At 42.6% G+C, this 27208-nt stretch overlaps 1 protein-coding gene across 1 annotated transcript; it reads left to right on the top strand.

Moving 5' to 3' along the window:
• Positions 1 to 2786: 2786 nt before the first annotated feature.
• On the top strand, positions 2787 to 12638 carry DDX3Y (DEAD (Asp-Glu-Ala-Asp) box polypeptide 3, Y-linked; the record flags this gene model as incomplete). The annotated part of the gene is given in 16 exon segments (NM_001267761.1): positions 2787 to 2849; positions 3836 to 3883; positions 6090 to 6204; positions 7485 to 7640; positions 7721 to 7820; positions 8458 to 8593; positions 9326 to 9411; positions 9641 to 9739; positions 9824 to 9984; positions 10392 to 10536; positions 10641 to 10785; positions 11021 to 11202; positions 11277 to 11394; positions 11680 to 11833; positions 12192 to 12325; positions 12532 to 12638. Coding segments are annotated over 16 exon segments (1922 nt in total), but the record flags the coding sequence as incomplete, so codon positions are not given.
• Positions 12639 to 27208: the final 14570 nt, after the last annotated feature.

Below are 27208 nucleotides of genomic sequence, written 5' to 3'. Positions count from 1 at the left end.
TTTTTCAAGGGAAGAAAACTGAATAACAAAAAGGGTTGTTTTAAGTCTCATATTAAAAAGTATAAAAGTGTATTCGTTAACACGCGCGTAACAGGAGAAAGAAATGTACATCTTATCGACAAAGACGCGTTGCAAAAGCTCAGCAAGAGTAATAGACAATATTGAGGAATACAACGGTTGTTTTGAAGTTCCAGAGAGAGAGATAGATTCACTTTTCGGAAGGCAAACACCTAACTGAAATCTACTTGAGCTCACAATAATATACTTCGGTGAGTTTGCACAATTTGAAAGCTGCCAATGAATTTAGTAAGTTTATCTCAGAATTACAAATTTAAAGGTTCAGAGTGAACTTTTACTTTCTTAGCCAAGCATCCCTGCTCGGACTCTGGGGAAATGGGAAAGAAACTGTGTGAGACCATGACAGCCCACGTACGGGAGACCGGACGGTGGCCACAGCGTGAAGGGTGGTGTTTACGCGGTATTCTCCTAGGGTAGTGGGCCGCCCGCAATGGCGGCTTCTGGGCGTGCATGAGCGGTCCCGCGGAGACGCGCATGTGCGACCACTGACCGGTTAGTCAACAGGGGCGGGGAAGGCGGCGGTTCGCAAAAAAGGGACTTTTTTTTTCCAGTCTAGCGGTTAGACCTTCACGAGGCGCCCGTGACATATGCACGGAAGTCTCGTTTAGGCAGAAAGTGCATGCAGGCCACCCAGTCACTGTGTGTAGCGAGGACAAAGAGTATGGTGTTGGCTCCGGCGAGTGGCCACAGTCTTGGATGCGGTTGTATGAGTTGAGTAGCGCTGTGGTCCTTGCAGGGGCCGGGCCTATGGAATTCTTGAAGGCGAGTGACTATGAAGCCCAGGGAAACAAGCGTCCTGTATCTTGTTTTGCCCGCTTCCCTTACGGATGGAGCAACCGCTGACCGGATGCTGAGCGTGCCGGGTCCGCGTTTCCGGTGTGGCAGTTTTGTGACGTAGAAGAACCTGAAACCGACAGCGGCGAGGGGAGGGCGAATGGCCGCCACCTGCTTCTCTTGACCTGCCTTAGAAAGAATGGAAAGCAGAGGCCAGCGGGAAGACACCTTGAAGGTTAGGGATCCAGGATTGCGCTACACCCCTTTCTTAACTCGGAGAGCCACTGGATAGCCGGCTAGCCGAAAACTGTGCGCCTTTTGTGTAGTATTGTGCCTTTGCGTTAGGCGATACGGGAACTAGGCCCGTAGGAGATTAACCGGTTGATTCGCGGGACAGGTTATTTGTGGTTTACTCTCTTTTTACCGCAGAAGGAATGTTGATATAGGTCTAACTCTGTTTCCATTAAGGGCAGATCCTTTACCTTTGAAGTCTGCCCGACGACGGGGCAGGATATGTGGTGTACGTGTGAGATCAGGCTCCTATACCGTGTCAGGAACCTACTGCAGTTTGCACTGCAGTGCTTCGGACCCTTATGCCTGCATTTTTGCCTCCCACGCCTGGGGGAGAGAATGAATAAAGGATAAAGCTTAGGTGCGGTTTGAGGGATTTAACGGTCTGCCTTTTGAGATAGTTTTTCACTGCGTCGTATTAAGGCCTGCAACTTACTGATTCTTAATATGTTAAATAGACCGTAGAAACAGAGAACTAAGGAATAGAGAATTCGGCGGTACGAGTTTACAATGTTTTCTATGTAACTGGCAACACTTAACTCTTGATAAAGCGTACTGTCTACTTCGCTAGAATTAAGTAGTAACCAGATTCAGATGGCGAAGTTTTAAAATACAGTATCTTAATCGATGATGCATTTAATTTGATAGTATCTTGAACTTTCAATACATATGTAAGCGTGTTATGGCGTAGAAGGTTTGTTCAGAGAGGTGACAAAGTTGCTCTGGGCGTTGCACTTGTTTCTTGCAACCTATTTTGACGTAGGTGATTGTCCGCCCCCCCCACCGCCACGCCCCCCCCACCGCCACGCCCCCCCACCGCCCGCCGCTACTGAGTACTTCTTGGTAAAGCATTATGCTGCAAGCCCATAAAGCGAAATCACCTTTTCCCCCTATAGTTTTAAAATCTAGCCGTATAAGGAGGCAGGAGTTAAGAATGGGTATGTCATTTTAGAAGCATTAAAGAAAAGATGTGTCGCTTTTTAACTTTGTCACCAAAGACCTCTGAAGTTGATGTTTAAAATGGGAGAAATGAATACTGCCACCTTCATAGAGCGTCAAACATGAAATGACAGCTGTGTAAAGCTGCACAGTACTCAAAACATAGTGAAGTTGGTTTATTATTTTAACTTTTGATGTCTAGGAATTTATCTGCCTTAAAAATAGTTGCACAGTCTTTGGCGCCAGTCGACCGTAAGGAATCTTCAAATGTTCCGGTGTCCATTTATTTTTAGGTTTAGGATATCAAGAAAACCACTGTCTTTGGGAACATTTTACTATTAACGACTGTAGCTAAATTGAATGTTTGTTTAAGTTACTGAGAAATGGATGGTAGATTTTTTTTTTTTTTTTTTTTTTTTTGTTTGGAAAGCTTTTACCATGGTAAATTGTTCAAGAAAATTTGTTTGGAGTGAATGAATTTGAACTTTGTTGGTATGAAACTGCCGGTATTCAGGTGGTGCCATTTGCATTTGTCATGGTTGATAGACTTAAGCATCTTTAAAATCTTGTCGGGTAATGCCAGGCAGTCCCAGCAGCCAAGTGTATGGTACAGGATAAGATTGGAATCCAGGTCTTCTTATTTGTCGCTTGTGATCTTATCTGTTCTTGTGTGTCAGCATGTGAGCTATTGATACCTCTTTTCTAGCTTGCGGATCTGGACCTGAACTCCTCTGAGAAACAGAGTGGAGGAGCAAGTACAGCAAGCAGTAAGTAAAACCTTTGTTTTTGGCCCAGCCTCGCTCTGTAGCCGAGGCTAGAGTGCAGAGATGCCATCTCGGCTCCCTGCAGCCTCCGCCTCCCTGGTTCAAGCGATTGTGCTGCCTCATCATCCCGAGTAGCATGGATTACGGGCGCGCCACGCCTGGCTAATATTATGAGGAGAGAGACGGGGTTTCCCCACGTTAGCCAGGATGGCCTGGATCTCAGATCTCCTGACCTGCCCACGTCGGCCTCCCAGACGACTGGGATTAGAGGGTGAGCCCATCGCTCCCCCGGCCCGAAAACTCTTTTTTAAAAACGGAGCCTTGGGCTGGGCTCGGTGGCTCAGGCCAGTAATCACAGCACTTGGGAAGGACGAGGCGGGTAGAGCCTGAGGTCAGGAGATCGAGACCAGCCTGGCCAAGGACGGTGAAACGCCGGCTCTACTAAAAATACAAAAAAATTAGCCCGGCGTGGTGGCTCGTCTCTGCACTCCCAGCTGCCTTCGGAGGTTGAGGCAGGAGGATCCCTTGACCTGGGATTCAGAAATTTCCAGAAAATTTTCACTCTCCAACTTTTCATGTGTTTTTATGGTATCTCCACTTTAATCTTTGGACATTTTAAAAAAGCCTCTTCCTGGGTAGATGATTTAGTATAGCACATAGAACCTTTTTTTCCTCTCTCTCTACGACACTGTTACGTTGGAGTAATGGCCGCGTTTAATGATCAGTGTTGATTTCATGTAGCAGTTATCTGAAATAGAGCCTTTTAAAACATGGTTATTAAATAACCACTACTAGCTACTGAAATACATTTGGTTCTCAGCGTATTTTCGAGTAAGCATTTTTTCCCCTTCATCTTGCAAAGTAGTTTCCTGTATGAAATACAGGTTTTAGAAGTTTGTTTTCCAGGACCTATCTTTTCATAGACGTTTTCTGAATAGGCAGCGTCGTGGTGATATCATAGGCTTCTAATTTTACATTTTCTCTTTTAGAAGGACGCTATATACCTCCTCACTTACGGAACAGAGAAGCGTCTAAAGGTATGTATTTAAGGCAAGTTTGTAGATGTAACCTTTAGCAGCTCATCAAAGCCTAGGGAAAAAGAGTGACTTGAGGAAGTCTGTGAACACTTTTTGTCCCCTCCTGTGCCTCTTTTGGACTGTCTTTAGGAACTAGCACTTTCTGTCCTCGGAAAAGTTCCTCGAATGTTGAATGATGGATACTTATTGTGTCCTGTGGCAGACTGAGCCCAAAGAATTTGGGTTTGTGTCGTTAACCTACCAAGTAGGTTAACTATGGTACTGTATCTGTTGGTAACATTTATGGTGTGGTTTGAATTTGAAAGTGGCATATTTTTGCGAATGCCTTATGTCAAAGAAACTGTCTGGTGGTAAAGTTTCTGCTTGCTGCTGTCTTGAAAAGTTGCCACAGTGAAATGGTGTTTTGTTTTTCTGGACTAGTTAACAGTTGTAAAATTATCACTTTGGGCCACATTCAATGAGCTGGGGATATGTTTCAACCCAGACAACTTCATTGGAAAGGTGTTGTATGAAATGCATTAAAACACCTAGGGTTGTTTCCTATCAAATTTGTAAGGTAGAAGAGTTCATTAGAAAAGTTTAATTGGGGTGATGTTTTGAGTGCCTCACGCACATCAAAAAATTTCTAGGAGAAGGAAATGTCAGGAAAAATATTTAAAACCAAAAGGAAAGAAGCTAATGATAAAGGGGTGTGGAGTGGGTAGAGTACTTGCAGTTGACTTTGTTTTTCTCTGTTTAGTCTGTACCCTGTTTTTAAGTCTGTATGTGTTTATCAGAAGACCACTTTGCTAAGGATTGTTTTCTTTTTTCAGAGTAACTGCAGAGTTTCTTTTATCACAAGCATGCTAAGTGTTGTATCTGGCTGGAATTGCACCCGAGGTGTCTTAAGTGCCTTAAGAAGAGTTGGCAATATTTTAGTATTTGCGGGGATGGAAGAGACGTTAACCATCTAACTTCCTTAATGTGGGAAGTACTATGGGTCATTTGTCTAATACTGGATTTTTAAAAGCAGGGGAGAATGAAAAGTGACAACTTTATAAACTTGTAACTTTAAACATTTAATTAAAAGTTTGGATTAGGGAAGCCCTCCAGCAAGTTTGCTCTTGTCATTCCTTTGTCAGTTTGTAGACAATGAAAGTAGGTAATAATGAGGGTTTTTAAAACTCAAGTATAGGTTTATTCTCACTGAGGGTATTAAGATGACACAATTATGTTTGGACTCTTGGTAGGCCAGTAGTGTGTGTATGAGCGTAGCACACAGTGATGTTTGTAACAACTTAGTTTTAGTTGTTAACAGTAAAATAGAAAGTCTTGACCATCTCTGAATGCGAGATTGTGTTAAAATAACTTTATGTGAATAGTTCGAGAAACGTTGTTTTTAGGTGGTAGGATGCCATAGTGACTTAAGAAATGGGTTGTGATGTTCAAAGTTAGAGCAGTGTCAATGGGAAAACCTAATTTGCTGTATCTTTACTGTCCCCTGCCTGAAATTTTCAAAGAGTAATTAGAAATTCTCTGTCTTAATAGGCCTGACATATTTTTATCTGATTATGTAGATCTCTTCTCTTAGTTCAAGGTAATCCACAGTCCCTGAGGTAGTCTTTAGCTGGGCCTTTCCAAAATGTGTATTATACATAGCTTACGTTAAATGTTTAGGTTTAACACCTTTTGCGTTACGTTATTCAGGATTTGTCAAAGATGGATCATAGCTAGGAAACTAACAGAAGCATCGCTTGCACTAGCTACAAGTTGAGCTTAAAAGTGAGGGAGTTGGAATCCCTCCTAATCAGTCATAGCTTAAAAAAAGACATCGTAAATAATTGCATTGGAGTAGGTTTACGTGTTGGACACATAACATTTATACTTAGGGGGTGAATGAAAACAATTACTATTGTGGTGATAGTATCATAGCTGTGTTACATGCAGGCTACGTTGTTCTCAGGTCATGAGATTACTTTGCCTCATTTAATCATCTCTGGTAGAAGAACACATTAACGCTTGTAAAAATTCTGCTTATGGGACCTGTTGGTTGACCTTTGTTCCCACAAGGATAAGATAAAGGAAGACTACATGTGAAGCACCTGTTGACCTTTGTTCCCAGCAGGATAAGATAAAGGAAGACTACATGTGAAGGACTTCGTATTTGGGAAGATGGAAATCGTGTAAACGTCTCATCAGCTTTCAATTTTTGCTTTTTTTATTGAAGGATTCTCTGATAAAGACAGTTCAGGTTGGAGTTGCAGCAGAGATAAGGATGCATATAGCAGTTTTGGGTCTCGAGAATCAAGAGGAAGGTCTGGTTATTTCAGTGATCGTGGAAGGTAAATCCCAGCTTGTGTGTTTATACAGTAGCAGTTTAGGAATCTTAATTTGGCAAGTTCTCATTCTTCATACTTACACTGGTCCTTGAGCATATCTTTAAGAGACTACTCATGGATTTAAAGCAGAGTGATGGTTTATCATTGCTCTGTTGGCACTGAGAGTTCTTTACTAAAAGTAGTTTATTAATTTAGACGAATATACTATTTGACACAATGAAGTCTGTTTCAACTTAAATGATACAGTCTGCGACAGCTTTAAATGCTTCGTGTGTGTGCGTGCATGCGTGCGTGCGTGTTTCTTGAGACAGAGTCTTGCTCTGCTGCCCAGGCTGGAGTGCAGTGGCACGATCTGGGCTCATTGCAGCCTCCACCTTCTGGGTTCAAGTGATTCTCCTGCGTCAGTCTCCCAAGTACCTGGGACTACAGGCGCCCACCACCTGGCCGGCTAATTATTCTTTTCTTGGTAGAGACGGGACCGGGTGGGTTGGCTTATGCCTGTAATCACAGCACTTTGGGAGGGCGAGGTGGCAGGATCACAAGGTCAGGAGTTCGAGACCAGCCTGACCAACACGGTGAAACCCCATCTCTACTAAAAATAGAATGATTGGATGGGTATGGTGGAATGTGCCTGTAGTCCCAGCTACTCAGAAGGCTGAGGTAGGAGAGTCACTTGAACCCAGGAGACAAAGGCTGCTCTGAGTTGAGACGGCACCACTGCACTCCAGCCTGGGTGGCAGAGCAAGACTCCATCTCAAAACAAACAAACAAACAAACAAACAAACCCTAATAATTGAATTTGATCCTGTCTTGTTTTTCAGAAACAGGAATAAAACTCTAAGAAAAATGTTCTCTTGTCACGTGTCTTCTACTTTTTTATATCTAAAAATGTTATATCTAAAAAATTTCATGTGTTATTCCTGCTTTCCTGCCAGTAAATATATTTAGATGATACCAGTAAATATGTTTAGATGGTACTGTCTTAAATGAAGATGTAAAGTATGCACTAGTTGTAAGTATCTAAACCTAATTCTTAGCATGAGATGTCTAAGCTGTGTAATTTTATAAAAATTTTTATAATTTTCTTAAGAACGAAGACACAGATTACACATAAGCGCTGGTTAATTAGAGGGGCTTATTTCACACGAGGTAAACACTGAGTTGCTGACATCGTTTAAGGGTGGTTGTGTTCAGTAAGTCAGCTGATACCCAAGGACATTTCTAGAGGGGTGATAATCCGATATCGGCTAAATCGTGTATTTTTGATTGCTCGTGCCATTCAGATTTGATGATCGTGGACGGAGTGAATATGATGGTATTGGCAGTCGTGACAGAACTGGCTTTGGTAGATACGAACGGAGTGGACACAGTCGTTGGTGTGACAAGTCGGATGAAGATGATTGGTCAAAACCACTTCCACCAAGTGAACGCTTAGAGCGGTAAGTTTTTGAACAACATGTTATACTAAGCCATAAGTTTCGTAACAATTTATATACATGTAATAATTGTCTGATTTCAGGGAACTGTTTTCTGGAGGAAACACGGGGATTAACTTTGAGAAATACGATGAAATACCAGTAGAGGCAACCGGCAGTAACTGTCCACCACATATTGAAAACGTAAGTTTTTGTTTGACTCTTAAAGTTCTTAATGCAAACCCATTGGATTATGAAACATTAATGCCACTATTAAGAATAGTCTCGGAATTGGCCGGGCACGATGGCTGACGCCTGTAATCCCAGGACTTTGGGAGGCTGAGGCGGGCAGATCATGAGGTCAGGAGATAGAGGCCATTGTGGCCAACGTGGTGAAACCCCGTGTTTACTAAAAACACTCAGGTGAGCTGGGCATGGTGCCACGCACCTGTAATCTGAGCTATGCAGGAGGCTGAGGCAGGAGAGTCCCTTCAACCCAGGCATCGGAGGTTAAGGTGAGCCAAGATTGCGCCCCTGCACTCCAGCCTGGCCACAGAGTGAGATTCTGTCTGAAAAAGAAGAAGGACGACAGGCACGAGCCACCATGCCTGCCTCCAAATGCTGTTTCAATTTTTTAAACCCAGGAGTCCATTTTGTTAAAAAATGCCACGATTCTTTAACTGAAATCATAGCATCTGTAAACCAAATCACAGACAGTTTGGTTACTTCCATTAATATGGTAGTGTAAAACAGAAATTGCAAAAGATACAGCATTTTATATCTGTCATGTTTACTTCTATATTTACTTGTATTTGATTAACCCGGCTACATTTCCTGACAGTTCAGTGATATTGACATGGGAGAAATTATCTTGGGGAACATTGAGCTTACTCGCTATACTCGTCCTACTCCAGTGCAAAAACATGCCATTCCTATCATTAAGGGAAAAAGAGACTTAATGGCTTGTGCCCAGACAGGTAAGCTTAGTTGATAAAAAGCAAAAGTTAAGAATATCTAATTGGGCTTACTTTAAAAGTAGTATGTTCTGAAGGGATGTCTGAGTCCTGTGTTTAGCATTTGAGAGAGCTTGGGGATGTGCCTTTTTGTCTGTACCTCTGGATCCTTGGGATGTATCTGGGCATCTTGAGGAAGCGCATGGCAAATTGTCAGCTTGAATACCTTCTTTAAGAAACAGAACTGCATCTTTTTCAGTTAACTCCACGGGAGTTAGCAGACTGCAGCCTGATCTGAAACCTAGCACTTGTGTATTTTTCAACAGCCATATTCGAATATAAATACCCATTTGTTATGTCTGTGCTGTAGAGGTTAGCCAGAGATTTGGCACAGATAAAAAGTGTTCTCTTGTAGAGACTGGCCTGCAAGAGCCATGTACTGTTAGCTCTTTACAGAAAGTTTACTGATTCCTGCTTTACCTTCCAACACTATAGAGCCACTACAAAGAAATGTTGCACTGAAAGTTGTTGCCACTTTTCAGACAAAATGGTTGTGTTTTGTACAAATTAAAATGTACTGTTTGAAAGTAGAGCACAGAAGTCGCTTTACTCCTTAGGTTTGCCGTATAAATTTACTGTACGTCCTAGAAAATTGGAAATGGAGTAAGAAAAAATTTCCTGTAATTCTCGAGAGCATCGAGAACACTTTATCAACGATTAATATTCAGAAATGATAAGTCAGTGTTTTGTCTTCAGGTTCTGGGAAAACGGCAGCATTTCTTTTGCCCATACTGAGTCAGATATATACAGATGGTCCAGGAGAAGCTTTGAAGGCCGTGAAGGTAAAGGTATTGCTGTAAAATGAGACATTTTTGTTTTAAAAAGGCTTTGCAAATGCCTGTTGACTTTTCTAAACAAGGCCAGCTACACCTTATTTTTATTTTTTCACCCCGTTCACCCAATGAAAATAAGTCTGTAGGTGTAGTCTGCACATTATAAAAGGAAACTGGTAAGTTTTAAAAAAGAATTACAGTTTTTGGCCAGAAAGTGTAAATTATTTTCATTTTTTAGGGAAACGGAAGGTGTGGGCGCCGCAAGCAATATCCAGTTTCCTTGGTTTTAGCCCCAACGAGAGAATTGGCTGTACAGATCTATGAGGAAGCCAGAAAAGTAAAATACTCATTTTAGTGATTGTTGCTTTTCTCCTTGATCAAACGATGTTTTTATGGCCACTGACATGTTCTTTGCTTACAGTTTTCATACCGATCTAGAGTTCGTCCTTGTGTAGTCTATGGTGGTGCTGATATTGGTCAGCAGATTCGGGACTTAGAACGTGGATGCCACTTGTTAGTAGCCACTCCAGGACGTCTAGTGTATATGATGGAAAGAGGAAAGATTGCGTTAGACTTCTGCAAGTACGTCAGTTTTTACATATGGGATGCGCCTCTTTTTGTATTAGAAGTTGATTACTTCTGTAGTATTTTTACTAGGGCTGCCTGAGCTTCGATAATTTAATTTTCCACATAGTTTTGAAAATTGCAGTTAACCTTTTTGTTTAAAGAGTAAGTGAAATTTTAATTGAGGCTCTAAGCTTTATTTTAACAATCAACATGTGGCTAATTTGGTTGTAATCTTGAGCCATTTTGTCTCTGTGTGTGTGCGTGCGCGCATGTGTGCATGCATGCGTGTGTGTATCTGTTTGTGGCACTGGAATATTCCCTTATGGAGGGGAGTACATTAGTGTAATTAGTTAGGCAACATACCGAGTAATTAGTGTGTCAGATCTAATGATCCAGGATCAACTGAGGGTTTTTCATAACAGGTACTTAGTGTTGGATGAAGCTGATAAGATGTTGGATATGGGATTTGAACCTCAGATACGTCGCATCGTTGAACAAGATACCATGCCACCAAAGGGCGTTCGTCACACCATGATGTTTAGTGCTACTTTTCCTAAAGAAATACAGGTATTGTTGGATGTTTTCGTTTTTGATTAGAGCATATGTGTTTATTATATTTAGATAATTTGTGTACTAAAGTAGGCAATTGAGTATTTTTCTCACTTTTTCAGATGCTTGCTCGTGACTTTTTGGATGAATATATCTTTTTAGCTGTCGGCAGAGTAGGCTCTACCTCTGAGAACATCACACAGAAAGTAATTTGGGTGGAAGACTTAGATAAACGGTCGTTTCTGCTTGATATCTTGGGAGCAACAGGTAAAATTATGAATAATAATAATAATAGTGTCAGTTACATGTAAGGAGAATCTCTTTACATCTCTTCTGTTCCTTCCCTTGCCTTTTCCTCATTCTAAACATAGTTATAACAATGTTTACATTAATTGCCTCCAAGATTTATTCTAGCAGAAGGACTAGAATTAACCCAGTTAATATTTAGATTAACCAGCGATGCTAATTCATTATGAGTAAACAAAGCCTTCTGATTTTTCAGGGAGGGATTCACTGACTTTGGTGTTTGTAGAGACCAAAAAGGGAGCAGATTCCCTGGAGGATTTCTTATACCATGAAGGACATGCTTGTACTAGTATTCATGGAGACCGATCACAGAGAGATCGAGAGGAGGCCCTTCGCCAGTTTCGCTCGGGGAGAAGCCCAATTCTTGTGGCTACAGCTGTATGTAAACGTTATTTTTTAATTAATCATGTTTGTACAGTGCTTTTTTTTTTAAAATAAAAGTTATTTTTCAGGTTGCAGCACGAGGACTAGACATTTCAAATGTGAGACACGTTATCAATTTTGATCTGCCGAGTGATATTGAAGAATATGTGCATCGTATTGGCCGTACAGGACGTGTAGGAAACCTGGGTAATAATTTTGTTAGGGAGTTTTATTTATTTTGGTTTTATTATTGTGATGCACCCAGCAAAGATTTGACAAAGGACCTTAAAAATAGAACGTTTATATCTGAGGAAAAATTTTAGATTAATCAGCCAACTAAATTTTTTTTTCCGTCCGTTTGATTTGGTTGTACTGCAAATCACAATGTCACGTTTTAGTTTTGGACTTACAATATTTTACATAGGGATATAGGAATGTAAGAACAGCATGCTGCTTTATGGAAACTTCATGTGCTTTTTTTGATCTATGTAGGCCTTGCCACCTCATTCTTTAACGAAAAAAATGTGAATATTGCAAAGGATTTGTTGGATCTTCTTGTAGAAGCTAAACAAGAAGTGCCTTCTTGGTTGGAAAGTATGGCTTACGAACACCACTACAAGGGTGGCAATCGTGGACGATCTAAAAGGTACGCACTGTTGTGAGCCTTCCCTCTTGGTATTACCTATTGGGGGCAGTAAGCTTTCAGAGTTAGCTTTTCCCCGAGTAACGGGTTAAACAGTTATTTTCAACTATAATACATAAACGTTTGGGCAAGGGGTAATTATTAGAAAGGTTGACATGGCGTTAGGTGTCAGTTCTTCACTACTGAGTACTTTAGAAACTCTGCTAGAACACCTGGGACATTAATGGTACAGTTCCCATGAGAACATAATGGCACTGAACTGAAAACTTAAATGGGGAACTGTGAACTTGAAGCAGGAATTTGCTGTTTAATCCAACTTTGGACTTACAGTGCCATGCTATATTTTTGCTTTCAATAATAGATTCAGCAGAGGATTTGGTGCTAGAGACTGTCGACAGAGTAGTGGCTCCAGCAGTTCTGGCTTCAGTAGTAGTCGTGCAGGCAGCAGCCGCGGTGGTGGAGGTGGTTACGGCAACAGCAGAGGATTTGGTAGAGGTAATGTTAATTTTTCCTTGAGGAAGGGCTTTTTCTTTTTCTTGTGAGTCCTGTTTTTCATACCATAATTCATTGGGGAAATTTAATTTCTGAGGGACACAAACTCTTAACACTAGATTTCTTTTGTTGGGTTTACGTTAGAGTACTTGAGAAAAAAAAAAGAAAGGTGACTTAATGTTTCTCTCTTTAAACATTTTTCTTGATAGGTGGCTATGGAGGCTTCTACAATAGTGATGGATATGGAGGAAATTATGACTTCCAGCGGGTTGACTGGTGGGGCAACTGAATCTGCTTCACAGCAAAGTCACCCTTACAAACAAGCTAATATGCAAACCACATGTAACTGAGCCAGACTGTGTCGTGTCACCTCAAGAACTTGCAGGACGTTACCAGCAGTGATTGTCCTGAAAATTCAAGGGAGCTCAAAGTCACAAGAAGAAGAATGAAAGGAAATAAAACAGCAACCCTATTCAGAAATTGGTTTGAAGACTTAATTGCTGTGATTTGGATTTAACTCTCCCCTCCTGCTTCAGTCCCACCCCAAACTGCATTTATAAGTTCGTGGCTAAGGATCGTTTTGTTTGTTAACATACTGTGACTTTAACTTTAGACAGCTTCCTACTTTGATGTCCTGTTGGATCAGTCATGCTCACGATACCCACTGTTTTGACAAAATAAATTTACTAACCTCGGCCTAAAATCAAACCGTGGCACACAGGTGTGATACAACTTCAACAGGAATCATCAATTCATCCGTGAATATAAACGGGGAGAAAACAAAACAAAACATCTTCAGACAGTAGCCTGCATTCGGACCGCTTGACTCTTGCAGTCTTGGGGGGTGGGGGATCATCTTAAAGCATTAAAGCATAGTTTGTTTGTTTTTTTTATGTGGCCAACCTATAGTAAGTTCTGATTTTCTCAGTGTATCCTGGAGGGGCGCTTAGAAACTTACCCTCTTTAAATAAGCCATTCCAGTGGTGAGGAGGTGGAATGTATCACCATACCCATTAATATTTTTGAAAGAGCTCTTAAAGTTAACTGAAATAAACACAGCAGTTTCTCTTCTAAAAAAGTTTGAGAAGTTTATTCTAAGCTAGGCAAATGTGGCACTATTATGCAGCCGTCAAAAATGATGAGTTCGTGTCCTTTGTTGGGACATGGAGGAACCTGGAGACCATCATTCTTGGCAAACTGACACAAGAATAGAAAATGAAATGCTGCATGTTCTCACTCATAGGCGTGTGTTGAACAATGAGAACACCTGGTCACAGGGAGGGCAGCACTACACACTGGGGTCTGTTTCTGGGAATAGGGGAGGGACGGTGATGGGGGTGGGGAATTTGGGAGAGAGAGCATGGGAAAAAATGCCAGATATAGGTGAAGGGGAGGAAGGCAGCAAATCACACTGCCACGTGTGTTCCTATGCAACTATCTTGCATGTTTTTCAAATGTACCCCAAAACCTAAAATGCAATGAAAAATACTGAAAAATTTAAAAAATTATTTTGGAACCGCAAGTGTAATCATCATGTCCTCAAAACGCGCAAAAAAAATAAATAAATAAATAAAAATAAAAATAAAAAGGATAAATTCCTGGATGCTTGCGTTTTTCCAAACCTAAACTAGGAAAATGTTGAAACCATGAATAGCACAATAACGGAGGTTGCAGTGAGCAGAGATTGCGCCATGGCACTCCAGCTTGGGTGACAGAGCAAGACTGTCTCAAAATTTAAAAATTCCCAAACTGTCCCTCCATACCAGCACCATAACTTTCTCAAAAGACAGACATACCAAGAAGATTCCATGGTTTTATCAACTTGACATTTAACAACAATTTTTCTTTTTTTTGAGATGGAGTCTTGCTGTGTCTCCCAGACTGGAATGCAGTGGCATGATCTCAGCTCACCACAACCTCTGCCTCCTGTGTTCACGTGATTCTTCTGACAGCCTCCCCGGTAGCTAGGATTACAGGCACCCACCACCATGCCCAGCTGATTTTTGTATTTTTAATAGAGACAGTGTTTCACCACGTTGACCGGGCTGGGCTGGAACTCCTGACATCACAATCTGCCCATGTTAGCATCTATTCTTGTAACAATCATGTGCCTTGATTTAAGAATTCCCATGTGGTCAGCCTTCGTGACCATCAGAGCGATTATAAGATCGGGTAAGCAAGCGCGATACACCATGAGGTCTCAGTGGGGCCAGGGGGGATGTTTGGGAAAAACCAAAATCAAAAATAGGCCTTGTGGGTTGGTCACCGACCCTTTCCTGGTGTTTCCTGAGTGTTAGGACATTTTACACAGAGCCACTGTCTCTCAGCTAGGTATGACTATGTCCCATTTACAGATGAAACAGTGAGGCCAGGAAGGTCAAATCACCCGTGTGAGGGAGAAGTGTTGGCATAATTTAGTGTCAATAGAGGAAGGAACACGTTCTGTCTCTAGAAGGGTATAAAGATACTGGCCTGGCGTGGCAGCTCACGCCGGTAATCTCAGCACTTTTTGGGGCCGAGGCAGGTGGATCACCTGAGGCCAGGGGTTCGAGACCAGCCTGGCCAAAATGGTGAAAGCCCACCTCTACTAAAAATACAAAAATTAGCTGGGCACGGTGGCAGGCACCTATAATCCCAGCTACTTGGGAGGCTGAGGCAGGAGAATCGCTAGAACCTCGGGGGCGGAGGTTGCAGTGAGCCGTGATTGCACCAGAACACTCCAGCCTGGGGGACAGGGGGAGACTCTGTCTCAAGTATATATATATGTACATATATATGTATATATACGTACATGTATGTGTATATATGGATAAGTGTGTATATATGTATGCATATGTGTATATGCATGTGTATGTATGTATATGTGTATATATGTATGCATATGACTGTGTGTATGTATGTGTATGTATGTGCACATATGTATGCATGTAAGTGTATATATGCACGTATATGTATGTATATATGTGTATGTATATATGTATGTATATATGTGTATGTATATATGTATGTGTATGCATGCATGCACACATGTATATGCATGTGTATGTGTGCGCACATGTATGTATATGCATGTGTGTTGTGTGTATATGTGTGTGCATCTATGTATGTGTATCATATACATATGTATATGTATTTAAGTCAAACATAAACGCGCTGTTTGTGATGTCCTCTTTCTTTAACACGAATCTTAATTTCTCAAGTGTAACTCCAGATGTTGATGCTCATTCGCAGTGTCCAAGCCCCCATTATCCCAAAGTGCTTCATAGTGCTGCCTGCAGAAATGTAAATATTTACTCTGTAATCATCCTTTAATTTTTTTCCTGCCTCACAGAGTTTTTGACTGGCTGTTTTGGAAGACTATGTCTTAGTGTCCCTTAACAGTGGGGGAACCTGTGTGTGTGTGTGCAGACCTGACAAAATTCTCAGGCTTGGGGTTATCTTCTAGGTGAAGCTACTGATGGGGAGAGGGAGCTTTGATTTAGTTAAGGCTTGTCTGACTGCTCCACCTACCGGCTATGAAGGCAATATGCTACCCGCCTTTGAGGTTTTCAGCGTGGCTGGCTGCGAACACCCAATAAAAGTCGGGCATGGCGCATACCTGTCATCGGAGCACTTTGGGAGGCGGAGGCGGGCGGATCACCTGAGGTCAGGGGTACGAGACCAGACTGGCTTACATGGTGAAACCCAGTCTCTACTAAAAATACAAAAATTAGGTCTGGTGCGGTGGCTCACGCCTGTAATCCCAGCACTTTGGGAGACCGAGGCTGGCAGATCACCTGAGGTCACGAGTTCGAGACCAGCCTGGCCAACATGGTGAAACCCCGTCTCTGCTAAAAACGCAAAATTAGCCGGGCGTGGTGGCGGGCACCTGTAATTCCACCTAACCGGGAGGCTGAGGCAGGAGAATCACTTGTACCCGGGAGGCTCAGGTTGCAGTGAGCCGAGATCATGCTGTTGCACTCTAGACTGGGCAACAAGAGCGAAACGCCATCTCAAAGAACAAAAGAGTGTGTGTGCTCCTGGGTCCCTGTACATGGACGTTATGTGAGACGTGGGTTACTACCTGCAGAAGTCCGTCCTGCAGACCCCAAGTCAGCGACAGACCAACGAATGCACTCACATCATTCAGTGAATCAGGTGGGCTGGGGCTGGCCTTGAGGCTTTGAGAGACAAAATGCAGCCCATCCACCAAGACCCTCTGTGCATCCAGACTTTTATTCATACAGAGTTCTAAGTCAACACACTTGTGGATAATTAACATGGTGAAGAGAATGGTTCTCTAAACATTTTCCATAATAGTTTGCCAACCACCCCACGTGAATTCCAAGAGCTATCCACCATAGCCACTTGTCATAGTTTTCAAATCTGAGTAAAGTAACCCCTCCCCCCCACCAAAAATGCTCTTACTGTGTTCAGATGGATTTTAGAGTTTTCAAACTGGCTTGCTGTGGGAGACTTTTCAGCATTCAAACTTTTATATATTAAGTATCTTTTTTTTTTTTTCAGAAGGAATCTTGCTCTGTCACCCAGGCTGGAGTGCAGTGGCTCAATTTTGGCTCACTGCAACCTCCACCTCTGAGGTTCAAGCGATTCTCCTGCCTCAGCCTGCCAGGTAGGTGGGATTATAGGTTCACACCATTATGCCTGCTAATTTTTTGTATTTTTAGTAGAGATGGGGTTTCACCATGCTGGTCAGGCTGGTCTTGAACTCCTGATCTCATAATCTGCCCCACCTCGGGGTCCGAAAGTGCTGGGATTACAGGGGTGAGCCACTCTGCCCAGCCCTTTAGTACAATTTTTTTTTTTGAGATGGTGGGTCTTGCCCTGTCACCCAGGCTAGAATGAAATAGTAATATTATAGCTCACTGCAGTCTTGACTTCCTGGTTCCAACACTCCTCCTACCTAAGCCTCCAGATTGGCTCAAATCACAGGCTCGTGCAAACACACCCAGCTAATATTTTCATTTGTTTGTTCTATAGAGACAAGGTATCACTATGTTATCCAGGGTGGTCTTGAACTCTTGGACTCAAGGAATCCTTCTGCATTAGTCTCCCAAAGTGCTAACACAGCGTGTTACCAGGTGCAAGGTGATATTTTACCTTAGAAGAGTAGGGAGAGGAGAGAAGAGTGAGGAAGGGGGAGATGGGGACACAAAGGAAAGGAATGCAGAGAGAGATAAAGAGACAGAGAGGAGAGAGACAGAGACAGAGACAGAGACAGAGAGAGAGAGAGAGAGAGAGAGAGAGAGAGAAAGGGATAGAGACCCCCACACACACAGAAAGAAAGAGAGACTGATGGAAACTCTTTTTCCACCAGCCAAGAAGAGAACCAGCACCCCAGAAGAGGGGTTTGATTGAAACCATCAACTGTATTACATCATGAGAACTGACTGGCTGTGTGACTATATATATATATATATATATATATATATATATATATATATATATACACCGTGTGACTCTATTGTGGCTTAACAATTAAATAATTATTTCCCAGTTATTCATTTGTCCAGTGAGGTATCCAGGAAACCCCGAGAAGACCACCAGCTCTCAGCACAGACAGCACAATACCAGGGATGGGTGGCAGGCATTTTGGTGCATGGCCAGCTGGTTCCCCTGCACCTGCCCAGGGATGCTGCTCTCCAGGCTACTGGTTTCCCAGCCTCAGCACAGATGCCTTCATCCCCAGAATTTTAAGGGAGGGGATGCTGGAAGCTGGGGCAGGAGATGGGGGTGAGAATGAAGGTTTTCAGAGCAGAGACCATGACGGACCAATTTTCAGACTGCCTGAAAATGGAGCGTAACCCAAATTCTTAGGAGACTCTAGGGAAGAGTCAGAACCATGGCAATAGCCAAGATTGCATTTCCCGGGGCAGGAGTCTAAGAGTCAGAGTTAGATCTGTTTAGACTGAAACTTGAAAAATACAGGGATGGGAAAGTCTGATCTTTCCTCAAAGGGTGAACCGAAGACCATATGTATTAGTCTGTTTTCACACTGCTGATAGAAACATATCCAAACGGGGCGAATTACAGAGGAAAGAGAGATTTAACAGACTCACAGTTCCACATGCCTGGGGAGGCCTCAGAATCATGGCAGAAGGCAGGAAGGCGCAAGTCACATCTTACATGGGTGGTAGCAGGCAAAGAGAGAGAGCCGTGCAGCGGAACTCTCCTTCTTTAAAAAGATTGTATTTATTCATTATTATACTTTAGGTTCTGGGGTACACAGGCAGATTATGCAGGATTGTTTCACAGGTCTATATATGCCATGGTGGTTTGCTGCATGCATCCCCCCATTGTCTACATTAGGTAATTATATACATAATATTATATCATAATGATTATATGTAATATTATATTATAATTATATTATATACTTCTATAACATTCATATATAATTATATAATACAAGTACCCTGTCCCTCAGGCTGGAATGCAGTGGTGTGATCCCAGCTCAGTGCAGTCTCCACTTCCCAGGTTCAAGCCATCCTCCTGCCTCAGCCTCCTGAGTAGCTGTGATTACAGGCTCCCGCCATGGCATGCAGCGAATTCTTGGATTTTTGTAGAGACAAGGATTTTCCAGGTTGGCCAGGCTGGTCTGGAATGTCTGACTCAAGGGATCCACCTGCCTCAGCCTCCCAAATATTTTTATATTTTTTAATTATGATTTTTTTTATTTCCATAGGTTATTGGGAACAGGTGGTGTCTGGTTGAAGGAGCGAGCTCATTGGTGATGATTTGTGAGATTTTGGTGCACCCATCACCTTAGAAGTATACACTGCACCCTGCTTGTAGTCTTTCATCCCTCAGCCACTCCCACCCTGTCTCTGCCATTCCCCAAGTCCATTGTGTCATCCTTATGCCTTTGTATCCTCATAGCTTAGCTCCCACTTGTAAGTGGGAACACACGATGTTTGGTTTTTTCATTTCTCTTTACTTCTCTTAGCATAATAGTCTCCAATCCCATCCAGGTTGCTGAGAATGCCATTAATTCATTCCTTTTCATGGCTGAGTAGTATTCTTTCATATATATAGCCACAGTTTCTTTTTCTTTCCTTTTTTTAAGACAGTCATGCTCTGTCGCCCAGGCTGGAGTGCAGTTACATGATCCTGGCTCACTGCACCCTCTGCCCACTGGGTTCAAGTGATTCTTCTGCTTCAGCCTCCAGACTAGCTGGGATTACAGGTGCTCACCACCATGCCTGGCTATTTTTTGTATTTTTTATTAGAGACGGGGTTTCACCATGTTGGTCAGGCTGGTGTCAAACTCTTGACCTTGTGATCCGCGCCGTCAGTCTCCCAACGTGCTGGGAAGTCATGAGGTTGTTAAGTGGAATTCATGCCTCCTGCAGGAAGGGGTTAGCTACTGTGGGAATGTGGCCTCCTTATTTCTTTTGGGCGTGTTCCTTCTCACCTCTTTCACTTTCTCTCCATGATATGAACTACACTGAGGCCCTCACCAGATCAGCTGGGCATCTTGGGCTTCCCAGCCACCACAACTGCAAGGTAAAAATACCCTCTTTTAATTTTTATTTATTTATTTAGAGACAGAATCTGGCCCTGTTGCCCATGCTGGAGTTCAGTGGCGTGATCTTGGCTCACTGCAACCTCCTCCTCCTGGGTTCAAGCAATTCTCTGCCTCAGCCTCCTGAGTAGCTGGAATTACAGGTGCTTACCACCATAGCAGGCTAATTTTTTTGTGGGTTAATAGTAAAGATGGGGTTTCATCATTTTGTCTAGGCTGGTCTTGAACTCATGACCTTGTGATCCACCCACCTCGGCCTACCAAAGTGCTGGGATTACAAGCGTAAGCCACCACACCCAGCCATCAACCTCTATTTTAAATAAGTGTCTCCGTGTGTGGTATTCTGTGATAGCAACAGAAAACATACTAAAACATACCCTTTCTGCTCCTGGTGCTAATCTACACTGTCCCCTTCTCACAAAGGCCTGATCTGACACCCTCAGGGAGGGAGAGGTCTCCTCTTTGTTAAATATGGTTGTGATCAGGCCAGACGCTGTGACTCATGTCTGTAATCCCAGCACTTTAGGAGGCCAAAGCAGGTGGATCACTTGAGATCAGAGATTGAGACCAGCCTGGCCAACATGGTGAAACCTCGTCTCCACTAAAAGTACAGAAATTAGATGGGCATGGTGGTGCATGCCTGTAATCCCAGCTACTCAGAAGGTGGAGGCAGGAGAGTAGTTTGAATCTGAGAGGTGGAGGTTGCAGTGAGCCTAGATCGCACCACTGCACTGCAGCCTGGCAACAGAGCAAGACTCTGTCAAAAAAAAAAAAAAAAAAAGACAGAACTAATAGTAGAACTCCCATTTGATCCAGCAATCTCACTACTGAGTGTTTTCTCTTTTCTTCCTAAGTGTTTTTCCTTCTTGCCAGCAGGCCGCCACTGCGGACAGCATGTCTGTAGGGTTTGATCAGCTGCATTTGCTCCCAAGGCACCTGATGAAAGGGGTTTTCCCTCGTCTTTCTGCTAATGCATTTCTTCATCCTTCACGCATTCCTTCCCTCCTTTGCACCTACTGTGTTCTTGTGGTCAGGGAAGTATGTGCAAGGGAGTTCTGATGGCCGAAGCATTCCGGTTCCTGGAGAAGAGAGGCATCGAAATAGGCAGACAGCATGAAAGGCACCGCCATGCTTGCATCAGGAGAGATGGTTTGCAGGAGTGCTGGTTTCTATGGCACCCCTCAGATTTCTTTCATTGAAGCCTCCTTGTTCGGCCTTTCCTATTGAAAAGTGCCTCAAATGTAGCTGGGGTTTGAAAAGCTTGAAACCAGAAGGCACCTCTGACATCGTGGTGAATGGTCAGGTCAGTGTGTGGGGCACATGTGGGCTGGGAAAGCCACGTCTTAGACGCCCTCCAGCCCACATCTGCTCACAGTAATCTGTTTGCACATCTTAGGGTCTCCCTCACAACAGCTGTTGGGAACATAGGAGGAGAGGATGGTGGGTGAGGGTTTGGCAGGAGACACTTGCCAGCAGGTAGAGCTGGCATTCCAGCCTGGGACTGGTGCACCATTGATTTGTAAATTATTTTTTCCTGTACCCCCCTTTTCTCTCTCTCTGTCTCCCCTCTTTCACCTCTCTCTCACCTCTTTCCTTCTCTGTCTCTTCTCTCTCTCTCCCATCTCTCTCTTCTCCCTCTCTCTTTCTCTGTCTCTCTTACCCTCTCTCTTACTCTTACTCTCTTATTCCCTCTCATACTCATGTTTTACTGTTTTCACCTGAGGGAAGAGTGATGTGAAACTAGAACTTCGCTTTTTCTGGGGTATTTAGGAATGTGGGGCCGTGGGGTTTTCTCCACCTGTTTTGGGTCATTGCTTCCTGATTTCTCAGAGCTTTGCTATTAACAGCTCATTTCCCTCCCTTGGGGGCTGACTTTGACTTTCCTGGTGGAGAAAACAGTGAATAACTTTTCAAAGTCTCTTGTGTTGCTGACCTGGTTATTGTCATCAAATTCTTATGATTTCTGAGACATCTCTTTGGCATGTTAAGCAGATTGAGTTTGGACAGTGGGAACATAGAAAGTGTAAGTATTGCTTGTTTTTGTTTTTGTTGGACTTTTGGATTTTTTTTTTTTTTAAACAGAGTTTCACTCTTGTTCCCCAGGCTGGAGTGCAGTGGTGCAATCTCAGCTCCCTATGACTTCTGCCTCCCAGGTTCAAACGATTCTCCTGCCTCAGCTTCCTGAGTAGCTGGGATTATAGGCATGCATCTGCAGGCCCAGCTAATTTTTGTATTTTTAATAGAGACAGGGTTTCTCTATGTTGGTCAGGCTGGTCTTGAACTTCTGACTTCATGATCTGTCTGCCTCGGCCTCCCATGGGGGATATTGTAGTACTTCCTGGTCATACATATAATAGTAGCACTTCCTGGTTCACAGGGACAGTGCAACACTTCCTAGTTAATTCGGATAATTATAGGACTTTTTGGATTGCAGGGACATTGTCATACTTTCTGGTTCATATGGATAATTATAGAACTTCCTGGATCCTAAAGATATTTGCAACCCTCTGATTTGTAGGGGTAATTGTAGCACTTCCTGTTTTACATTGTAGTACTTCCTGGTTCATACGGATAATAGTAGTACTTCCTGGTTCCCAGGGACATTGCAACACTTCCAGTTCATACAGATAATTGTAGCACTTCCTGCTTTGCAGGGACATTGCAATACTTTTTGGTTCATAGGGAATATTGTAGCACTTCCTGTTTCTTATGAATACTGTAATACTTTCTGGTTCATAGGGATATTGCAGTACTTTCTGGTACATAAAGATAATGGTAGTGGTTCCTGGTTCATATGGATAATAGTGGTACTTCCTGGTTCACAGCGGCATTACAAAACTTCCTAGTTCATTCAGATAATTGTAGACTTCCTGGTTTGCAGGGATATTGCTACACTTTCTGGTTCATATCTATCATTGTAGAACTTTCTGGTTCATTAGACATTTGCCACCCTCTCGTTCCTAGAAGTAATTGTAGCACTTCCTGTTTCATAGGCACGTTGTAATACTTCCTGGATCATATGGATAATTGTAGCACTTCCTGGTTCATATGAATAATAGTAGCACTTCCTGGTTCACAGGAACATTGCAACACTTCTGGTTCAGACAGATAATTGTAGCACTTCCTGCTCTGCATAGACATTGCAAAACTTTTTGGTTCATTGGGAATATTGTAACACTTCCTGTTTCATACGAACATTGTACTTCTTCCTGGTTCATAGGGACATTGTAGTACTTCCTGGTTCATACGGTTAATGGTAGTACTTCTTGGTTCGCAGGGTCATTGCAACAATTCCTAGTTCATTCAGGTAATTGTAGACTTTCTGGTTTGCAGGTATATTGTCACACTTTCTGGTTTATATCGATAATTGTAGAGCTTTCTGGATCATAAAGATATTTGCAACCCTCTCGTTTCTAGGGGTAATTGTAGCACTTCCTGTTGCATAGGAACATCGTAATACTTCCTGGTTCATATGGATAATTGTAGCACTTCCTGGTTCATGTGAATAATAGTAGCACTTCCTGATTCACAGGGACATTGCAATATTTTGGGTTCATACAGATAATTGTAGTGCTTCCTGCTTTGCAGGGACATTGCAATACCTTTTTGGTTCATAGGGAATGTTGTAACACTTTCTGTTTCATATGGACATTGTAATACTTTCTGGTTCATAGGGACATTGTAGTACTTCCTGGTTCCCACAGATAATGGTAGTACTTCCTGGTTAACAGAGACATTGCAACAATTCCTAGTTCATTCAGATAATTGTAGAACTTCCTGGTTTTCAGGGCTATTGTCACAGCTTCTGGTTCATATGGATAACTGTAGCACTTCCTGGTTCATAAAGACATTTGCAACCCTCTGGTTCCTAGTGGTAATTGTAGCATTTCCTGTTTCATAGGGATATTGTAATACTTCCTGGTTCATATGAGTAATTGTAGCACTTCTTGGTTTATACAGATAGTAGTAGCACTTCCTGGTTCACAGGAACATAGCAACACTTCCTGGTTCATTCGGATAATTGTAGAACTTTTTGGTTTGCAGGGACATTGTCACACTCTCTGGTTCATAGGGATAATTGTAGCACTTCCTGGCACATAGGGGAATTGCGACACTTACTGGTTCATAGTGACAGTGCAACACTTCCTGGTTTATATGGATAATTGTGTCACTTCCTGGTTCATAAGGACATTGCAACACTTCTTGGTTCATCCTGATAATGGTAGCACTTCACGGATCATAGGGATATTGCAACAATTTCTGGTTCACGTGAATAATAGTAGTCCTCTTTGTTTCATAGGAACATTGCAACACTTCCTGTTTCATCATCCCCTATTCTGCCATTTGCCTCAGACCTAGGAAGTTACTCACAAATCTATTTCCTATCCCATGGATTTGACTATTAGGGGCATTTTGAAGAAATGGTATCCCACACCATGCAGTTTTGTGCTTGGCTTCTTTCACTCAGCATCACATTTTTGAGGTCCGTCGATGTACTATGCATCTGAATTCCATTCCTTTTGATGGCTGAATGACATTCCATTGTATGAGGAGACCACATTTTGTTTATCTGCACCTGTTGATGGGCAGTGAGTTCTTTCCACTGTGCAACTACCATAAATAATGTTTAGCACTTAGTGTACAGTTAGGACGTCTATGTATGTAGTTGTCGGAGTGCGTGTCTTCAATTTTTTGGGTAAATACCCAGCAGGGGAATGGCTGGGTCGTATGAAAACTCTGTTTAACCACTGAAGGATCCACCAAGCTGCTTTTCAAAGCAGCTGCACCATTGCACCATCCCACAAACAATACGAGAGAGTTCCAGTTTCTGCACATCTGAGCCCACAGTTGTCCCTGTCCATCTTTGTCATTAGAGCCATCCTAGTGTGTAAAATGGGCTATCTCACTGTGGTTTCGATGTTCATTTCCCTGATGACCAAATAGGTTGGTTTTCAAGTTTTCTTGGTCTTTCTTTTTCTTTATCAAGGAGATGACTAATGAGTAATACATAAATAAATGTTTCTTACCCACCGTTTTGATGAATTTTATTCATCGTCATAATAATGCTTGACCTTATTTGCTTCTCTGTCAGCTATGGGTATCTAAATGTTAGTTTCAGGAATGAACTGTGCTTTCTCTAACCCCCAAAACCCCAGATCTATCCAGGACACTGCCTGAAACACAGAAAGCATTAAACAAATACAGATTAAATATAATAGCAAACGCATGTTTTATTTTAAAATATCAACAGTTGTTCCATTTGCAGTGGCTCACACCTGTAATTCCAGCACCTTGGGAGGCTGAGGTGTGCGGATCACCTGAGGTCAGGAGTGTAAGACCAGCCTGGCCAACCTGGAGGAGCCCCATCAGTACTAAATATACAAAAATTAGCCTAGTGTGGTGGCAGGCACCTGAAATCGTAGCTGCGCAAAAAGCTGAGGCAGGAGAATTGCTTGAACTCTGGAGGCAGAGGTTGCAGTGAGCCTAGATCCCACCATTGCACTCCAGCCTGGGTGACAGAGTGAGACTCTGTCTCAAAAAAAAAAAAAAAAAAATTCAACGTGAAGACTAAGATACTGTTGACAATTTATGCGTGTATACTTATATATGTGTATATACACATATATACGTGTGTGTATATATGTACGTATATATATATACACACACATACACACATACAAGCGTAAATATATATACAACCATTTATATACATATATAAGCATACCCACATTATATACATACATATAATAGAGACACACACACATACGCACATATAGTTACACATGTCTTTATGAAACGCAGACCTAGGATATCTTCCCCAGAATCAGGTCCAAGGCAGATAGTTGAAAATGCCTTATTTCTAATTTGTGGTTAAAATAAAACTGAGAAGATTTCATTATTTTTGTCAGAGACCTTTTTCAGTGTTTGTTTTAGACTAGGGGGTTCGTACACAGGTGTGTTACCTGGATGTACTGTCTGGTGCTGAAGTTTGGGGTGTGATGGATCCCATTACACAGGGAGTGAGCATAGCACCCAATAGGTAGTTTCCAGTTCTTACCCCGTCCCTCCCTCCCACCTCTAGAAGTCCCCAGTGTGTGTTCCCATGTTTGTGTCCATGAGTAACCAATACGTAGATCCACTTGCAAATGAGAACATGCAATATTTGGTTTTCTGCGAAGACCAGCTCGGTCGTAGAGACCCCAACCCAGGCGGCACTGGAGGAATTAAGAAACGGACACAAAGATAGAGTGAAAAAGTGGGGTCAGAGTGGGGGTCAGAGTGGGACGTCAGGGGACTGACAGCGTTTCCTAGCTGAAAGCCCAGAGCGACTCTGACCCACGTATTTATTTGTGAACAAGTGATTATTTTGAATAAGCAGGTGCGCAGTGTTTCTTCATAGAATAAAGATAGACTCAACAGGCAGATAGTTCCTGTTCTCTACTAAGATAGAAATAACCTGGAAAGCACTCGTTGCGACTTAACAATGGGGACAAGTTTATGTATTCAGTGTTTTGGGGGCTGGCTTAACTTGTGTGTGACCAGTATGCACTGCTTGCTGATTCTAGCAGTTTTCTGCCTGGGGATGGCTTCGTGTTCCTTGCCATCACCTCTCAGCAAACAACATATATTCCATCACACACATGTAAAGAGCTCCTCCTAACAGTTTTCTGTTTCTGGATGAGTTTGATGATGATAAGAAGCTCCAGCTCCATCCATGTCACTGCAGAGGACGTGGTTTTGTTCTTTTCTATGGCTGTATCATATTTACGTCACGGTGTCTGTGGTCTATGTTTTTTTTATCCAATCCACCAGTGATGGACATTTAGGTTGATTCCATGTCTTTGCTATTGGGAATAGTACTGTGGTAAACATATGTGTGCAGGAGTCTTTTTGGGAGGGCAATTTATTTTTCTTTATGTATAGACCCAGGAATCGGATTGCTGAACTAAATGGTAGTTCTCTTATTAGTTCTTTGAGAAATCTGGAAGATATGTTTTGCAATGAACTTCTTGCAGCTTTTCACTGCCTCCCTTTTAAAGTACATCCAGAAGGGTGACCCTACTTTGGTGCACAGAACCTGGGTAAAAAATAAATGTGACCAGCTGGGTGTGGTGACTCACACATGTAATCTCAGCATGTTAGGAGGCCAAGGCAGATGGATCATCTGAAGTCGGCAGTTTAAGACCAGCCTGGCCAACATGGAGAAACCCCATCTCTATTAAAAATACAAAAAAATTAGCCAGGTGCGGTGACAGGCGCCTGTCATCCAAGCTACTCGGGAGGCTGAGGCACAGGAGAATTGCTTGAACCTGGGAGCCAGAGTTTGCAGTGAGTTGCGATGGTGCCTCTGCACTCCAGCC

The sequence above is a fragment of the Callithrix jacchus genome, chromosome Y (assembly GCF_049354715.1).
Source record: "Callithrix jacchus isolate 240 chromosome Y, calJac240_pri, whole genome shotgun sequence".
In the NCBI taxonomy this organism is placed as follows: domain Eukaryota; kingdom Metazoa; phylum Chordata; class Mammalia; order Primates; family Cebidae; genus Callithrix; species Callithrix jacchus.
This window is presented reverse-complemented; position numbering and strand designations above follow the sequence as displayed.